This window comes from Tribolium castaneum, chromosome 9 (assembly GCF_031307605.1).
Source record: "Tribolium castaneum strain GA2 chromosome 9, icTriCast1.1, whole genome shotgun sequence".
Lineage (NCBI taxonomy): Eukaryota > Metazoa > Arthropoda > Insecta > Coleoptera > Tenebrionidae > Tribolium > Tribolium castaneum.
Genome location: NC_087402.1, coordinates 4,403,033 through 4,421,348, shown reverse-complemented (window position 1 = coordinate 4,421,348; position 18,316 = coordinate 4,403,033). Strand labels below are relative to the sequence as shown.

Below are 18,316 nucleotides of genomic sequence, written 5' to 3'. Positions count from 1 at the left end.
CGCTTATCGACCCGTCATCATGCACTAAGTTAGTTTTTGGCAAAAACTTAGCCAGATGTTTCGGGATATTATGATATTAGTTGCATCTGGATCGTCATTTCAGGCAGGTGATAATTATGAAACTGTACGGCACGAGTTGGGGGTATTATTAAATTAGACCGATGGGTTACCGAATTTCAGCTGTTCGACTCAACACGTTTAAAAGGTGTAATTTGATTGAATAATGGCAGATGTACCGATTAAATGAGAATCGAGAGTAATTATAAAAATTTATTACAAAAGAACGAGGTTTTTATATACAATAAAGTGATTTACGTAAATATTGTTCTACAAAGATAAAGTTTCTTTGGTTTGCATCACACTGAACTATGCCCCTGCGGTGTTGGGTTCGAAATTCTGTTTCTCTCCTCTCAACTTCTTGGTGATGAAATAGGCAAGACCTGCGACCAGCAGAAACGCCCCCACGCAGCCTCCGGTAATCTCGGCCAAGTTTTTGCCCCCACTTGTCATTTCCGAAAATTCGGTCTTGATTCGTTGATCTAATCCCAAGATGTCCCTATTAGAGAAATAAATTTGGACGTCGTCGTCTAAAGTGATTAAGTTCGTGTCAACATCGAATTTATTTTCGTGGATAAGTGTCTGGTGGATGTATATTTCGGTGTCTAAAAATATCGAATTATATTTAGATCGGCAGCTGTGTGAAATTCACCTTTGACAATAACGAGGCGGAGAGAATTTCCCATAACAAATTGTAAAGAATTGTTTCGAAACGATGACGATTTCCACGTGATGTTGACGGTGTTCGGGGATGGAAATGAGACGAGGGCGTTTGAGGGGATGTACGAGGTCGAGTCCTGAAAGCACGACTTGAGTTTAAATCTATAAATAAATCGAGAACTACTCACGTTGGTGATAATTTTGATAACAACTTTTGTTTCTTCGTCGTTGATTTTAATCAAAATTTGGGGCACTTCTGGAGAATTGATCAAACTGTCGGCTTTCGAGGGCAAATGAGGTGATTTTGAGGCTGAATTCAAATCCTCCAAGTTTAAGTTTATCGTTGTCGTTTCTTCCTCAAACTGATTCAAATAATTTCTGTACGGTTCTTTAACTTTTAGTTTAGTAAAATGATTAATTTTATTATCTTCTTTGGTTTCTTCAGTCTCGTCGTTGAATATGTCGTTATATTTATCTTCCTCAAATTTATTTTTCATGTCTTCGTCACCGAAATTTTTTTCCTCGAATTGTTTTTCTGCTGAATCGAAAAAAGTTCCAAGGAAACTAGAAATTCCTGATGTTAACGAATTCAAAAAACCTCCGTTTATTTCGGTTTCTGTTGTGTTAGTGGGAGTGGAAACTGACACAAAATCTTCATTTTCTTCAGTGGTTGTGGAAAGTACTTCTTGGGTTTTATTTGTGGTTAAAATAAAATTTGTAGTTGGTAAAATATCATCACTTGCTTCATTTGTGTTAATATTTTCTTCTTTTTTTTCGGCATTGTTTTCACCTCGTATTTCAGTTGCTAATTTTTCTGATATGTGACCTTTATCAAAATTTTCCTCATTAGTTATTTCATTTATATTTTCAAGCTTGTCTTCCGTGTTGTTTTTCCAACCTTCTCTTAAAATTTCTGGGGATTTTGTAAAGATTTTATTTTTAATTTGGTCTTCCTCTGCTTCTTTCATTGCAAACTTTTCTTTTTCTGCCTTTCTCTTGCTTTCTTCATGTTCTGTGGTGGTGTCAAACTGTTGCTGAAACTGTGTTGTTTGCTGTTCATACGTGAAAACTTGAATTTCTTCGTATTTATTCAAAGTTGTTGTAATGTTATCAATAATTTCTTCTAATTGTTCTAATTCCTTCTCATAAAGTGGTGTTGTAGCTAAATTCCCTTCCTGATTTTGTACAATTTCAGTTTGATTTTCTGTAAAAATTTCCATAGTTTCGGTAATATTCGAGTTTCTTTCAGTATTTTTTCCAAAAATTGTTGTGTAAAGTTCGGTTGTTGATGTCGATAGTTCAGTTTCTTCAAGTTTATTTAAAAGTAATGTAATATTTTCGGAGGGTTCTTCTGTAAACATTTCAGTGGACAAACTTTCTTCATTTATTCGGCTCGTTTCAAATTTTCTTCCTCCATCGTTTTCATAATTCGGTGTCGATGCTTCAGTTTCTTCAGCAATTTTAATTTCTTCATTTTCAGTTTTTGCAATAAGAAAATTATAAGTTGTACTTTCTGTAGGAGTCATATAAATTTCTTCTTTTGCTGTTGACATCGCATTAAAATCTTCAGCTACTGCAAACTCTGTTGTTTCTTTTCCCTGACTTGTTATATCTGTTGCAGTTACAGCATTTTCTTCTTTTTGTGTCGTTTCGTAAAGTTTTTCTGTAGAAATATTTTCGGAAAAAGTTGTGAAAAATCCCGTGGTTGTTTCTTCATCTAGATAAAATTTCTTCCAAATTGTTGTTTGTTTGAAAATTTCTTTTTCACTATTTTGTGTAGTCGAGGAAATTTCTTCAGTTGTAAACGTTGAAGCCACCGTTTCGTCTTTCTCTTGAGTAAAAATTGTGGTGCTTTCTCTAACTGCTTGTGACCCAGTTTCTGTTTTATTTTGGTTTATTTCTTCTTCATTGTCTTCGTATTCCGTCAAAATATTATTAATGTCGTCCTCAATCGCCCCCTCCACGTCCTTCTCATCCTCATGTTCATTTAGCAATTCTTCATCAACCTCTAAAAACGTGGACAAATTCTCAATTTCTTCACTCTCTGAAATCAGTCCCCTAATCAAGGCAACTCTCTCATCATCCACTGAATTAATTCTTTCACTTCGAACCGTCGAAATTAAACTCAAATCACCTGAAACCCAATCTTGGGATTTTTCAGTGATCTCTGAATTTAATGGAGTGTCAGTGATTAGTTTTTCTGTAGTGGTCTGATCGGGCAAAGTGCCAGATGTGTCGTTAAAAACATCCATCAAACCGATCGGTTCCAGACCATCTGTCGGAGCTTTTGTCCCAACTTCGGACAATAAAGAGTCTTGTTGTTGATTTTCGATGATTGTTCCAATGTGTTTATTTACACTGACTGTTACTTTGGTGGTCTCTTCGACTTTCCCAAAGCCATTGTTTAACATTTCTGTTCGCAAAACTTCAAGCGACGTCAACTGCACATTCCCGCTCAAATTTTTCGCACGCACGTGTGTGAAATTAACCGAATTTTGCTCATCTTCCAACGAGTAATTATAATCTTCAGTCGGTCCGCAAACAACCGCTGAAACAACGCGAAAAAACAAACAAATCAAATTTTTTGCGAACACTTTTATTAAAGGAATAAACTAATTGAATTTACTTACAATTTGGGGCACAAATGTGAAGTGAAAATAAGAAAAGTATTTTTAACACTGCCATAGCTAGCACACCACTTGCTTCACTTCGACTAGATGAACGTCTGGACCGATCACAAGAGCACCCCTGTCTGGAGACTATCCGTTACGTCTTGAGTTTTTACTGTCATCAATGGCTTTAGGGCGGTCTTGAGCCATTTAGACACAATACGTGGCTCCGATTCGCAGAAAATTTTACAACCTCTGGTGCCGGTCCGACTTGGACAATTAAATTGCCATTAGACAAAAATGTCTTGATTTTGGTGTCGATTTTTTGTTGATTGTTATTGATTGGATTTATTTTTTCAATAAAAGGTGGTGCTTTTCTGTGACATTTCTCTTATCTAAATCCCTCCCATCCCATCTCAGACTGTCTTTACCCTTCCTTCCCTTATCACATTTCCCAAAATGTACAAGTCGCCAAATACTTTGCTAATTACTCTCGTCTAGACCTAGACCACTCTCTACCTGGCCACATCTATGTGCGGCTCGATCATCGACTATTTCATCAATTTCCTAGCGGTAAGTATCAGTTTTTATTTATTTCCAACCCCAAATATCATTCCGATTTGATTTCTATTTCCTGTGTGGGCACGTGCCCTTTCCGCATATCAATTTCCACTCTAATTAGTGGTTTGTATACAACAATAATCAAGCGGAGGGCACGCGATCGGCTTTTCAAAATCGACATAAACTACCGTAATTAAGATCCGGAAGGGTTGCTTTTCAATATATCGACTATTATGTCGTTTAATTAGTGCAGATTTGTCAGCTGCGCGATTGTGGGATACTTAAAAACAGACATTTTTCACTGACACGTGATTGACGTGATGTAAAACATGCCTTTTCGGGGGTTTGAAACTTATCTGGAGATAAGATGCCACCCTCGAGTTACACAATAGCGGGCTTGTTACAATACTAGGTAAAAAATTAAGATTCAGATAAGTTGTTTCCGGAGAAATAACCAGCCAGAGTGGTATTTTTTTAAACAGTGTCGTGAATTTCCAGAAATTCAGATGAGTTTGAAAGCTGTTCTTTTGAACAATACGGCGTGACAAAAAGCAAAATAGCTTTACTTACTTTATGCTTTATGAATTGATATAAACCGAAAATTTTAAAGACGGTTGTTTTTATTACTATTGTGTTTTTTTCAACAAATTTATTAAAATTAGAAGATTTGAAACAGGTAAAATAAAAATCTTTTTTTGGCAGAATCAGTTAATTCAATTTTAAGATGCATATCTTCGGAAACTATGATAGGGTTTATGGCCGTTTTGCAACAAAAAGCTGGGAAGAAATTATACGTAAATCTGTGGAAACTCATTTTTATTGTGGAATTAGTACAGTTTTATTCTGGGGTACAGTTTTATACTTGCCTATATTTTGAGATACAAGGTTTACCGAAGAGATACGAGGTCGGTTAAATTAGGGCAAAGTTGTGTATTTTTATGGTGAACAATTATACGTGAACCGTGAAATAATTAAAGTAATTAAATCACGTTAAATTAAATTTTTTTAAAGATTTTTTTTATTTTGATTGGCTTTTCGAGCATTTAAATGCGTTTGTGAGTTGAAGACGCAGTTTTTTTGTGAAAACTTGCTTAATCGAGCCGAAGAATAACTTTATTTTGCCATTTTCATGTGTTTTTTTTATTCAGAAATACAATTATCTAGTAAAATTTCTTACAAATGAGCTGAAAATTGGGCCGAAAATAACAGTATTTTGTCGTTTATTCGATCATTTTAGCATGCTTTTTATTTAAAACATATTTTTTTGCTAATTTCTTAAACAATTATCTGAAGTGAATACGCGTAGTTTACAATAAAATTCAGAATTTTACTCTTTGGACGATAATATTTTTTTAATTATTGTCTTCGTACTAAGTATAAAATTACCAAAAAATTAGGGGAAATACCTTTCTAATGGACAGTCGGGCGTGTAAAATGCAAAGAATTTATTTAATTAGATGTGAGCCAAAATTGTCAGACCAGAAATTAAAAAAAATGTCAAAAATAATCCGAGACTGCGTAATTTTTCTCAAAAAAGTGTAGTTAAACTCTTTTGAAAAACCACAAATTAGGCTCAAAAGTCATATTACTTTTTTTTCATAGAATTTTGGTCCGTTTATCAATAAGAAACGTTACATTTATTGGTAGCTTTTGTTGTATTTTTGAAATATTTTGATTTTCACCTCTTTAAAGAAGACATTGTTAGGGAGAAAAGGTCGCTATTTTTTTAGAAAATTTCGCATAAACCCGTATTTTGGCGATAAAAAGCAAAATATTGCGTAAGACTGCGTTGTCTTTCGTTTTACACAGAGGGAATTCCTCTTTATGAATCATCGTGACGCCAGTGTAGACAACCCCAAGGCCGCGGTGTAAGGCGGGTCATCCACCGAGCAGGCGCATTCCATGCATCACGTCGCTCTAAAATTACGATTTTCTGGAGCTGCAGCTCCGCACTGACACAATTTCTACTCCTCGCGTTAACCGTGAATTGTGAAAGTGCATTTTCGTCCCGCAACGGCGCACTTTGTAAAAATCCGCCGATTCTCGAATTGAAAATCTGCCTCGTCCGTACCCCAATTTGGATAAAATTTGATCAAAGTGGCAGGGGCGGGACGGCACTTGTTGCTCGATTGTTTTCGGCGTTGCAACCGTTGCATTTCGGTTGCAAAATACTCCAAAGGCGATTTTGCCTTCGCTGCGGGTTAATTTCGCTCGAATTCGCGGAATTGTGCGTAGAAATACGCAAAAGACGACCGCCAACCCACTTATCCATTCGATTTTCGTCCCCGATTTGCGGTGAGTCAGCGCCTCTGGCGGTCGTCGCGGCAACTAGAACGAATACGTAGATTCTCGAAGTGGCACAGCATGAAGAAAAACGCAAAAAACGGCGTAATAGTGCGGCCCAAGTGATCGAATTTGGTTGCGAATCGTGCAGAAGATGTGCGTGTTTGTGTGCGAGGGTGCGGAATGTGCCGGACGGTGGTGAGGACACGAAAAATTCGTTTGTAAACAAACTGAATCGAGGCGGCGATTCCAAGATGGCTGGGTTTTGAAGGACCTCTTTGTCCGTATGTCAGTATGAAAGTTGAGCTGTTTGCCCAAGAAAGGAGGATAGAGAGGTAAAAACCGCCTCCAGAGTTATATTTAACGCTGCGGCGGCGGTGAGCGTCGCGACGCCGGGCGGTACGCGCCCGCCACCGCAGCCCCCATATGGAGGGACACGAAACAATTGCGCGTTGCGTAAGCCACCGGGAATTGCTTGGCTCGGATTGAATTTGAGCCCGATCCAATGGGAGGCCCCCGATGAGACATGACTCGGTTTTCTTATTACGTTATTTTTAGCGAGACTTGTTGCTGCATTCCTCGTGGGAAATATCAGAAAAGTTCATTTTTTCTCCAAACATATGTTGCAAGATGCAGCGGAATTGCCAAGTTGAATAACGAGCCTGTTTACTCGAGAAAATAATTGACACAGAAACGTTATTTTTGACGAGGCGAAGAAATTTGCCAATAATTCGACTCTATTTACGAAAACGTGGCCCCGAATCCGCAGAACGTGATAATGTAATGAGCTTTTAACACGTGTTTACTGGGTATTTTTTTTACCTAATAACACATTTATTATCAACAACAGATAACAAAATATTTAGGTATTTCATTACGCGGACGCAACGCTCGAAAAACAAAATTGTTTTCATTTGCATTTATCGCCGACGCGGCAATTGCAATTCAAATTTGGTTGCAAATTATTTTCTTGCCCCGGACGTCTTGCATTTATTCCAATTTGTTACACTTGAGACTTAATTAAACGAAAAAAAGTTAGAGCGAGTCTGAAACGTAATTAACTTTGAGTGTAACGTGACCGCTACCTCAAATGAAACAACTTTCTGATTGCAACCTCAAAATTATTGCATGTTTTTCGTTTATATCATCACAAAATCGTCAAAATGGATCTGGGCTCAATCGGGTTACACAACGTGTTTGAAAGCGGAACTCGATGAGTTCCGTCGATTTTGTTATGTAAAACTTATTTTGAAACCTTCCCGAGCGAAAAAACAAATTCGAATTTTGCAAACTATTGCTGAACTGTCAAGAATACTTGTTTTCGCGACCCTTTAACGACGAACTGTCGCATCACATTTGACAACAGTAATGTTGGAAGTTTTTCACCGCCTGTAAAGTTTTTGCAAGGAAACGTATCGACGTGTGGGTGACGATGACAACATTTTGCCATGAACCGTTAGATATTCAAATCTGATGATTAACGAGCTGTATCGGCTAAAATCCTACAAACGAATTTTTTTTGTCCGTTGGGCGCACGTTTTCAATTAACGTTTCAAAGTAAATCGATATGTTGACAAAATAATTGAATAATTGATACATGCCACTTGTGAAATTCTTCGTCCCATTTCTTAGAATCAATACGAAATACAATTTGGGAAATATCAGCTTTCCCAGCCGACATTAAGACGCAAGATTGGATTTGTTGATGGAATAACAAACATTACAGCGCCGTCAATAACATTTTTATGACGAATTGTGTCTATACGGGTTGATTAGTATTGTTTTATGGTAGTTTTCCGATAATAGAGTGATAATAAAATCAATAATTATTGTTATGCTGTTGTCGAGATGTTTATAACTTGAATGCATGAAGATAAGATTTTTTCGAGCAGTTGTCCTTATTGCTCCGGGTAATATTTAAAATTTATATTAGAAATCCGTTCCAATTAGACGCACGACACTGAAAATGCAGAAAGCGTGAACTGAGTGCGTAGTTGTAAAATTATCTTTGCTAATGCTATCGATTCAAAATGCGTCACTGAGATTATTGTAAAGATTATTAAGAAAAAACAGTAAACAGAATTTTTTATTACCCTAAATTTAAGTTTGGAACCGAGTTTATGGCAGAAAACACATGTCGGCAGTTCAATTGGCAAGTTAGCTTTTTGCTAAAATATTTATTTATTTCATGACGCGTTTCAACTGCGACCGTAAAAGGACGTGCCATTGTAAAACACCTGACTCACGTTCGAAAAAAAAAGAACCATTTAATGTACTAATTTAAAATTAATGACAAAAGTGTACACAACGTGACGGAATGTTTGTCCCAAAAGTGTAATTCTAGGGAGGGGAAAACCGCTCCTGCTTTATTATTTCGTAGAGATATTTAGGTGACCATGAAAAACTGTCATACTGTCAAATTAAGAGGACAGTTGAACGAGTTTTCGCGGCCGACTAGTAAAAAATTACAACCTTGTTTGGTGATTTGTATAATTTGGAGAAGACTAAAAATATTTATGCGTCATACAAGTAAATGATAGGTTTGTAACAAATTGTAAAAAAAATCCGTGTTTTGCTGGGAGATTCAAAATAAATTTTTAACTGTTTTGATTTTGCGCTTGAAATAACTCGTTGGCAAATACGATGTTTGGATAGACTGGCGCATGAAGAAATGAGAGAAATTGTTACTCAAATACTGCTATTTTCAGAGACACGAGTTAATTGTTTTAAAATAGTTATCTGAATACCAAAATTACACCACATACTGACTCAGGCACGGTAGAGAAGGTTTCATGACGATTTTACTATAACGTATGAGTACCGAAAAGAACTACTTTACGGACGATTTTCGAAAAATTGAGCCAAGCAATTTCAACTGTGGGATCTCCCCGTTGTCAACCTGAAGATTTTGTGTTTTCAGGGAATGCATGACATGTTCAGCAGCAGCAGCAGCAGCGGGGCGGTGCAAACAAAAAAACGTAAATCAGAGCACTACAACAGCGTCGACAATACCATCAACAGCAACAGCAGCAGCACTAACAGCAATCCAACAGCTGATCCATCGTTCGTGCCCCAAGAGTCAGTGTATGCAGTGACTAATTTTAGTCAGACTGACTTAAACAATGCAAGTCCGAGTAATCAGCAACCGTTTGTACGCGCATCGACTATCAAACTTATAGATACGTACCAGCGCTGCGGCCAAAAGGTGAGAGGCCGCCAATTGTGCCAAAAACAAATTGTTTTTGCATGATTGAAGGAAAAAAAACGTCAAAGATGTGTCATTTATGATTTTTTAATTAGTCGATTTTGTTTCCAAAATGCTATTGCAGCGTAAAGCCTGGTCGCAGGAAGGTAATGGTGATAGCGGCGAGGCTATTTCCAATACAGATTGCAGCAGCTCAGCAACCACGACGGCCCACAGCAAGGTTACAGCGGCTCCGGGGGCGAACCCCCAGCCGCAAGGTAAGAAAAAATGTAATGAACCATTTTTTTTTAATTCGTACCCAAATGAGATCTCGCCACAGTAATTGAGGTGACACTACGTTCAGCATTCGATGATGGATGAAGTAATGAACTAGGAGCTGAAATGTGCTGTGGTGAAGAAAAACCTGACAGATGCTTGATTTGAACGCTACAATCAACAAAAGCTGCTTTTTTTTCATTTTTTTTTTCTTTACCTGGGTTCGATTTTAGTAGTTCAATCAATCATTTTTAGTAGTTTATCTGCATGCAACAAATTTAATTTTATAATTTGACACTGCCAAACTTTACAGTTAATAACCTAAAGTAGTGACAGCCAAGGGGCATTAAATAATCCTGAGGTATTCTTAAGTCATTCTTCTTTGAATGAAAAACGAATGTAACATTACTGTTTGATTATACACAATTCTAACCAAAACAAACATTTTCGTGACTAACCTTTTGTGTTTTGAAAAACCGGTAACGAGATATCGTTTTGCGTTTATAAATCGATTTTATTACCGCTAAGTAGGCGCGCTCAATTAAATCATGGTTTTTCTCTTAATGAATCACAGTAGGAAATTAACCGTTCCTTGTAACGTTAAAGTGTCGCAAGATAGGTCTCTATTTTTTCAAATGTGGCAAAGTTCTCCGTGCGTAAAATTAAAATTCTGTTTGAAATAACAGGTTACATGAGTGTGTTTGAATCAGGTTCTGGCAGTGGAGCGGACGGAGACTATCAACTCGTACAACATGAGGTGCTCTATTCGATGGCAAATCAATATGAAGTACTTGAATTTCTTGGACGGGGGACTTTCGGACAAGTCGTCAAGTGCTGGAAGAAGGGCACCAATGAAATTGTCGCGATTAAAATACTCAAAAATCATCCTTCGTACGCCAGACAGGTAATAATTGGCTAAAGGTTTCATTGGTCAAATGTGGTAATATTGTTTTGTTTAGGGCCAAATCGAAGTGAGTATTTTGTCGCGTTTGAGTCAAGAAAATGCCGACGAATTTAATTTCGTCCGTGCGTACGAGTGCTTCCAACACAAGAACCACACATGTCTCGTGTTCGAAATGCTCGAACAGAACCTCTACGATTTTCTCAAACAGAATAAATTCAGCCCTCTGCCGTTGAAATACATTCGGCCCATTTTACAACAGGTGCTGACCGCGTTGCTAAAACTGAAGGTAACTGTTTTATCGATTAGCCGATTGTCGTTATGGATCGTTTGATTTTTTTTAGCAACTTGGCTTGATCCATGCCGACCTTAAGCCGGAAAACATCATGTTGGTGGATCCAGTGCGTCAGCCGTACCGCGTCAAGGTCATCGATTTTGGTAGCGCGAGTCACGTGAGCAAAGCAGTGTGCAACACTTATTTGCAATCGCGTTATTATCGCGCCCCCGAAATTATTCTCGGTTTGCCGTTTTGCGAAGCTATCGACATGTGGTCGCTCGGTTGCGTTGTCGCCGAATTGTTTCTGGGATGGCCGTTGTATCCGGGATCGTCCGAATACGATCAGATCAGGTACATAAGTCAGACGCAGGGACTACCGACCGAACATATGTTGAACAACGCGTCGAAAACGACGAAATTTTTCTATCGCGACATGGACAGTACGTATCCGTTTTGGAGGCTGAAAACGCCGGAAGAACACGAAGCCGAAACGGGGATTAAGTCGAAAGAGGCGAGAAAGTACATTTTTAATTGCTTGGACGATATCGGGCAGGTTAATGTGCCCACGGACCTGGAAGGGGGGCAACTGTTGGCCGAGAAGGTGGACAGGAAGGAGTTTATCGATCTGCTGAAGAGGATGCTAACGATGGACCAGGTAGCAATATTTATTTGGTTTATTTTAATTAAAAAACAGTTCGGAAATTGAGGCAAAGAACTTGTAAAATAATCTTGTTTATGTTTTAGGAGCGACGGACGACTCCCGGCGAAGCTTTGAACCATCCCTTCGTCCGTTTGGCCCATTTGGTTGATTACGCGCATTGCAATAACGTCAAGGCTAGTGTTCAAATGATGGAAGTTTGTCGTCGTAACGATTACAACAGCACGGCTTCCGGTTCGCACCATCAACCAGCACAGCAGGCGACATCTCTCGTCAATTTCGTGCCGGGTTCAAACGGCAACGTCACATTCACAATAAACAACCAACTGACCAATCAGGTGCAGCGACTAGTCCGAGATCGGTCCGGTTACGATAATCTTGTAAGTGACTTGTTGCATCCTCAGGTTCAATTATTAATTCCCAATTTCCAGTACCAAATATACAACGGCCGTACCGTTGGCCGCCAATACACCACAAGTAGCCGAGCCGATCCCTTTCAACACCAACTCGTTTCAAGCATTTTGTGTCCTGGTTACCAAGGCATGGGTGGTTCACCCGCCAAACACGTAGCGGTGGTCCAACAGCCACCGTTACAAATCCAACAGCCGATTTTCAGCCAACCGGGCCAGCAACAGTACGTCCCAGTGAGCGTTGTCGAGCCCACTGGAAGACAAATGCTGCTGACCAATGCCGTGCAAACATCATGGCCAACCAATCGGCAACAAATGGCCATCGTACCATCATGGCAACAAATACCGCAACATGCCGCCATACAACAACCGCTTTTGTCCGAAGCTGAATGGGGAAGGCCGTTATTGGTCGATTCTTCGGCCATTTTGCAAGAACAACGGCCCGTTTTACCGGTCGATGTCGCGACTGAAGTTTACAATTCGGCAATTGTCGATCATTCCGGAAGCACGTGGGGCACGAGTAAAAGAAGTTCAAAGAATCATCATATGCAGCAGTCGAACTCACATCATAGTCATCATCATCTGATGGTTCCGACGCATCATAGGTCGCAACATGATAAGAAAGAGCAAACACAGTTGAGTCCGGTCAAGAAGAGGGTGAAGGAAAGTACGCCACCGTCAGAGCAAATCAATTACAATCGAAGGAATCATAGTCCAAATACGTGGCAACAAGTAAATTCGCACGATCATCATTTGCAAACGCATGGCAGGCAACATACAATCACTATAAACGACACACCGTCACCGGCCGTTTCCGTTATCACTATCAGTGATAGTGAAGATGAGGGAACACCGGGGAAAAAATCGAATCGGGTCAGTAACAACGTCACCAATCGGAAAAACGTCATCAGTTGTGTGTCGGTACCGGACAGTGATAACGAAGATCGAAGTTCGTCAAAGGTAAGTCCTGTCTTGAAAGGAGGCGACACGATCGACTTTTTCGTGTCGCTTCCTAAATTCGTGTCGATTTCAGCTCAATCCGAGTAGTTATTGACATTGAGCTGAAATTTGTGTTTTATATTTTTTCTTCTCTCCTAACGTCAGCATCGTCAGTCCCAGCCTTACCAGCAGCAAGTGATCAAAAACGAGCCGACTCCGACCACGAATTACGCGTCGGTCTCGCAGAAAAAGCGTCTTTTAGCGAAAGCCCAGTCCGAGTGCATGCTGAACGTGCCGACCAAGCAAGAACCGGGAATTGAATATCACCGCTCAAACGATTACAACATGTCGCAACAATCGCATTGCAGTTCAGCGTGTAAAGAACCGATTCAGGGTTATTACGGTAACGGTTCGAGTCAAGATCATCAGGTGGTGTATACGTCGAGTGATAAGAGAGTGTCGTGGGCGCCCCCGGTTGCACACAACCCAAGTTCGCACGGTGGACATAGGAGGCATTCGGCGGTGCCGGTTGTGAGTTTGAGGGAGTATAATATACCTACTCAGACTCATAAAGAGTATATACAGCCGCCTGCAGCGCACACGACGAGAGATAATCTGGCCGTAGCGAGGGAACAACATCTGCTGGCGCCGGGGAAAAGTTGGGGACCGCCACAAGCGATACATCAGAGTTATAGGTGGGTGTGCAGGAGAGGTAGAAGGGAAGGGTAGAGTAGGGGGGTTTTAGACGATTTTGGGGCAAAATCTGGATTTCCCGCGCGACAAAAACAAGCACAAAACTATATGCAAAGTTCTGATTGATAGATTAATTATTACGTTTAGTAAATAGAAAATCCCAGATTTTGTTGTACCAGCATGATATTGATGCATGGGTGTGGTTGTAGACACAGCAATGCTCACCTATCGCCCCAGCCACTCGCTGGTGCCCCCCGATTATCGCCGCAACATCCACTGGCCGCAGCCGGTCAGCCCCTTTACCACCAAACCGAATTATACCGTCGGCCCGTCTACGTAACGACAGCACAACCGGCTTATCTCTCAGCCACGCATCAAGTGGCTCCAGCGGGGTGAGTTGCCTTTAGTTATTAGATAATACCGCGGTAGAATGGTTAGGGGTTTTTAATTGTTTTACAATGTGTGATTTTTTTTTCTTTTTTTAGTCGCGCCCTGCCGCCGCCTCCAGCTCATCATTCAAGCGCTCGTCCGGTCTTAGCAAGCCACACCAGTCATCCATTGCCCGCTCATCTACAATTTCCGTCGCAAGTTGCGGCCGCTTCGTACGGATTCGCCCCCTTAAGTCCCGCCAAAAGTCACCAATACCAACCAGCAAGCTTGTGGTTTGCCGAATAAGCCACCAAGCGTAAATTTATCATTAGTTTTAAACGTTATCGGTTCGAGGTAATATTGCATAGTTTCTAATTTGTCATTTTTAAGTGTTTTTGGTAGGTTGTAGCGGTTTTAATATGCAATGTTATCTTTTTGTTTTAAGTGTTTTGTGCAATCTTTATTATTCTCAATTATTCAGGTACACTAACGCTAAGTTGTAATCAGTTGCGTAGAGGTTACACGTTATAGGTTCTTCACTCATTTTTTATTTTCTAGTATTACGAAAGGTTACTTTTCTATGTTTTAAGGGCATACACTAGCTTTAATTTATTATTATTTTGTAATCGATGCATGAAGTGATTAATACAATATGTATGTATATACTAGCAGAAAAAATCAATTGGATTTAAAAAAATAAAAACAAGGGAATTATCTTGTAGAATAGTATTTTCATGCAGAGGTAGTGTCCAATTTCTGTTAATTTATTGCATAAAATTATTCAAACTGCCTTCATATCAAAATGAATAGTTGAAGCATTTTAGTCATGTTAGTCAATTAGCGTTATTTTCATTGTTACTTGTAAATATTTGTTTCGACTTTGATTTAATTCCATGGAGCCGAAGCGGCGTTCGATCCGATCTAATGGAATTACTTAAAGTACATGATTGTTACTAAGTTGATGTGCATTTTATTGTATATTTATTTTAATTTTATGCTTATTAAGGTTACGTTTTCTGTCAGGATGTGGTCGATTCACATTTATTCGATACGCTTTGTTTGCTATTTTAGGTGTGGGAAAGCTTCGTCAAGCTTGAAACCGTGTGTCAAGTGATTTTCTTACACGTGTCACAAATCTCCCCGAATTCACTAAAAAATTTACTAGTCATGTGTGTATTGAAGCGGTTTTTTTGTGTGACGTTTAAGAAGAATCAGTTCTATTGGTATGTTAATAAAAACAATTGATGTGCCTGTTAATATTATGTATGACCCTCTTGGACGTACACTCTATGTTTGACGTTTCAGAAAAAAACAAAAAAAAATTAACAGTGTGCACTAGCTGTCTTAATGTTTTTTCAACAGGGATTGACGTCAATAGAGTTGCGGCATATATAGTTGTGATATTTAATAAATCATTTTAATTGTATATAACGTATAATTGCCTAAATGTAGGGTGGAAATTCGTAAAAATTACTTTTTTTCGGTTAGGGTAATAGTTTTTACGGGTTTCGGCATATTTTATTTAGACTAGAGTACGATACCTATAACTCTAGATGGTAGAGTATTAATGGTAGTTGTACAAATAAATAATATTTTTGGATTGTGTAGACTTAGATTTGGGTAATGTTCAATAATAATCAGGTGTTTTTTGCGTAGAGTTTTCTTCATGCATGTCGATGTTTTCAGTCTTTCAGTTCCTTGACATCGCCGCCTTTTTGTTATTTTTGACAAGTGTGTACTGTGATGAAAAAAGTTTCTCGACTTGTGTAGGTATCACTCTTTCTATTCCACTTTCGTAGTTGGTTTTGAGACTTTATAATGCCTTATTCTCAGAACAATATTATAGTAACTCGCAGAATATTTTTAAAAATCTCAGACGAAATATAGTGGACAAATAAATTTGTTTGTTGTAAATAATTATTGATATTATGTGATACCGACATGTTTAGCGATGACGTTCACTTTTTCTCTGAGTTTGTAATTGCTTCTCGTTTCTAATAATGCACAGGGTGAAATGTTTATACTAAAAATGAATAACACAGCGAATTAGTGTAGTCTCGTAGCATTTGCCAAATTTTTCCATTTGATGTATGATAATCATCGAAGTTGCTTTCGGTTTTTTCAATTTTGTTTTAAGACTGGCCTATCTGTATAATTGTTAGTTTGCATATATCTGCAGTATTATAATCTTTCAGCTTTAGTTGTACATAATATGCTTTTAATATGCAAGTAATGCATTTTTATCCTATGTAATTGGTACAAGTTTAGTTTTAATCCTCTTGACTATTTTGTATTCGCTCCTTTCTAACATATAAGTCGGTCCCAGATTGCTGCGCATTGGCAAATGCCATTCTATCGGAATAAATTTGCAATTTGGAACCAATACTACATGTATGTTATCGTAAATTACGCCACAATGATGCGATTTAATGTATTGTGGATCGTTCTGTGTAATATCAAAATGCAAAAAGCACAATAATTCAAATTACCTCAATTAAAACTAACCGATCTCTCTATAGAATTGATTGAAATACATTGAATTGTGTTATTACACTCATATATCTGGCTTATTATTGGGTTGGTTTATTTTTTATATTAGTTACCACACATTTATGTATAGAAACGCTTAAACTGGTTGTAGTTTTTCTAATTCTGTTTTGCGATTAGATCAAATTTTATAATATCAAAATGTAATCACTTCCGATCTGATATGTAATAACTATTTAAGATTTTTACTAATGATCTAAAGGCTGCACTACAGAATAGAATCAAAGGGGAACCGGGAAAGTGTCTCTCGCCGTTTCAAGTATCCCAAATTAAATTCGAAGCGACCGTTTGGCAATTTCCCGGTTTGTCTCTTGTAGATTTACTATATTATTAGTGTTACACAAGACTGGTGTAGTTTGATGTCAATATATAGCGAAATTAGAGGTGTACGCACCGAAATTTATATGGTGATAGGCTGTCGTAGTGAGTTAATCTTAATGTATATTGTTAATTAACTAACGTAACCATTTGTATATGGAATGTCGGATTTTTTTGGTGTTTATTTTTTTACCGTAATCTCCCCAAGTGAGTTTCCGCGACTTGCACCGCACACAAATACAAAATGATGAATAGTACAAAAACATGTTGCATTGTTTAAATAGATGTATATTTATGAAGTGTATATAGGTTGTGTAAATTCTAGAAAATCACGTACGAAGTATACGTTGTCAATGACTAGATTTGGGTTTGGGCCCGAATTTAGTTGTTGGGTGCGTGTGTTAATTTCCGTTTCATGTTTGGTACTAGTAATTCTGTGATTAAAATTTTTTTGGCTGGCGGAAGTGGCGGAAGTTTTTTGGGGGAATTACACTTAATATAAGCATGGGTGATTTATATTTATTTAAGTACAAAATGTATAAGATGGTTACAGTTTTACTAAAAGAACTACTAAAATTTAACACTGCTGTTTTTTATCTCAAAAGTAATTAATTAGATTTTGGTGATGTAGTGTATGTCAGTCATAATACCTACTCTAGCTGTTCTCAACTGTAATGTTGCACTTGATAATTCCCGTAATTCTTAGACAATCCCATAAGGAATTTATTTCAAAGTTATTTTTTCGAAACTTGTAAAATTTATAAGCTTAAATGCAACTTTTAAACTATACTAAGTAGACGAAAATTAGAAGAAATGTATATTAGGAAAATTGGTCCTACGAGAAAAACTCTGTTGTATACTGCTAATGGAATGATTTGATAGTGTAGTAACCGACATATCATTTGTGTTTATTTCTCCGACTTGTCGCCTATTTTCGAATTTTTGTTGATTTGAACTGTGGTATTTGGAAACATTAGCAGGGTACATGACTTTTGTGATTATTTGTGACGTCCATATTTTCTGAATTCCCGATTTCAGTTCGTTTGGGGCGAATTCAGAACTATATGTTACTAAATTCTTGACTGCACATACTGACTGCATTAAGTAACCTGCCACAACCGTGTTAGTTGGACCAAAATATTTAAAAATCACATTTTCATGTTCGTACAAGTTATCAATGTTCTTATAAAAAATAAAACTAGATATTAATGTGATTTTGGCCTGAAACCGTTTGTAAACTTAATGTAACATAGGGATATCTGCATGTAACATAGATTTATAATTGTAAAGCTTGCATAGGATTTATTAAATATTTTAGTATGTTTTTCTCTATATTTGAACTAAATGTTGCCTTTTTGTCAGAAAAATGTACAACATCTGTGCTGATGTAGCGGCACCACGAGAGGTGCTTTTGGCATTAATAAACAGTCTATCCAAGGCTTGGCGCGTTTCAACCTCTCTTTCACCTCGCGGTTTGTTACGCCACTGGCGGCATCCAAAATGCAGAGGGCGCGGCCGGAGCCGCGCCAAATTTGAATATAATCGATAAAATCTCGATACCAAGGTCGGCGTTG

At 38.2% G+C, this 18,316-nt stretch overlaps 2 protein-coding genes and 1 long non-coding RNA gene across 7 annotated transcripts; 1 reads left to right on the top strand and 2 right to left on the bottom strand.

Annotated features, from left to right (window-relative positions):
- Positions 1-268: 268 nt before the first annotated feature.
- Positions 269-3,701, bottom strand: LOC103312660 (interaptin). Its single transcript, XM_008193861.2, has 4 exons — positions 3,348-3,701; positions 906-3,265; positions 710-854; positions 269-662 (listed from the first exon to the last, which is right to left on the bottom strand). The coding sequence occupies exons 1-4, from the start codon at positions 3,400-3,402 to the stop codon at positions 367-369; spliced, it is 2,856 nt and encodes a 951-aa protein (XP_008192083.1). The 5' UTR covers positions 3,403-3,701; the 3' UTR covers positions 269-366.
- Positions 3,702-5,849: 2,148 nt separating this feature from the next.
- Hipk (Homeodomain interacting protein kinase) lies at positions 5,850-18,181 on the top strand. Of its 5 annotated transcripts, XM_064358704.1 has the most exons (12): positions 5,851-6,505; positions 9,091-9,375; positions 9,500-9,644; positions 10,341-10,534; positions 10,590-10,820; positions 10,876-11,466; positions 11,553-11,846; positions 11,898-12,836; positions 12,981-13,346; positions 13,401-13,510; positions 13,718-13,900; positions 13,994-18,181. In XM_064358704.1, exons 2-12 carry the CDS (start codon positions 9,094-9,096, stop codon positions 14,181-14,183), a joined length of 3,525 nt encoding a protein of 1,174 aa, XP_064214774.1. In that variant the 5' UTR covers positions 5,851-6,505; positions 9,091-9,093; the 3' UTR covers positions 14,184-18,181. The 5 variants fall into 5 exon arrangements, with proteins under 5 accessions (XP_064214772.1, XP_008192080.1, XP_064214774.1 ...); XM_064358702.1 differs by having other exon boundaries at positions 5,850-6,505; positions 12,990-13,510; XM_008193858.3 differs by having other exon boundaries at positions 5,850-6,505; positions 12,981-13,510.
- Positions 9,447-10,216, bottom strand: LOC135267067 (uncharacterized). The gene is made up of 2 exons (XR_010335320.1): positions 9,848-10,216; positions 9,447-9,751 (listed from the first exon to the last, which is right to left on the bottom strand). It is a non-coding gene; the product is annotated as an uncharacterized LOC135267067 (long non-coding RNA).
- Positions 18,182-18,316: the final 135 nt, after the last annotated feature.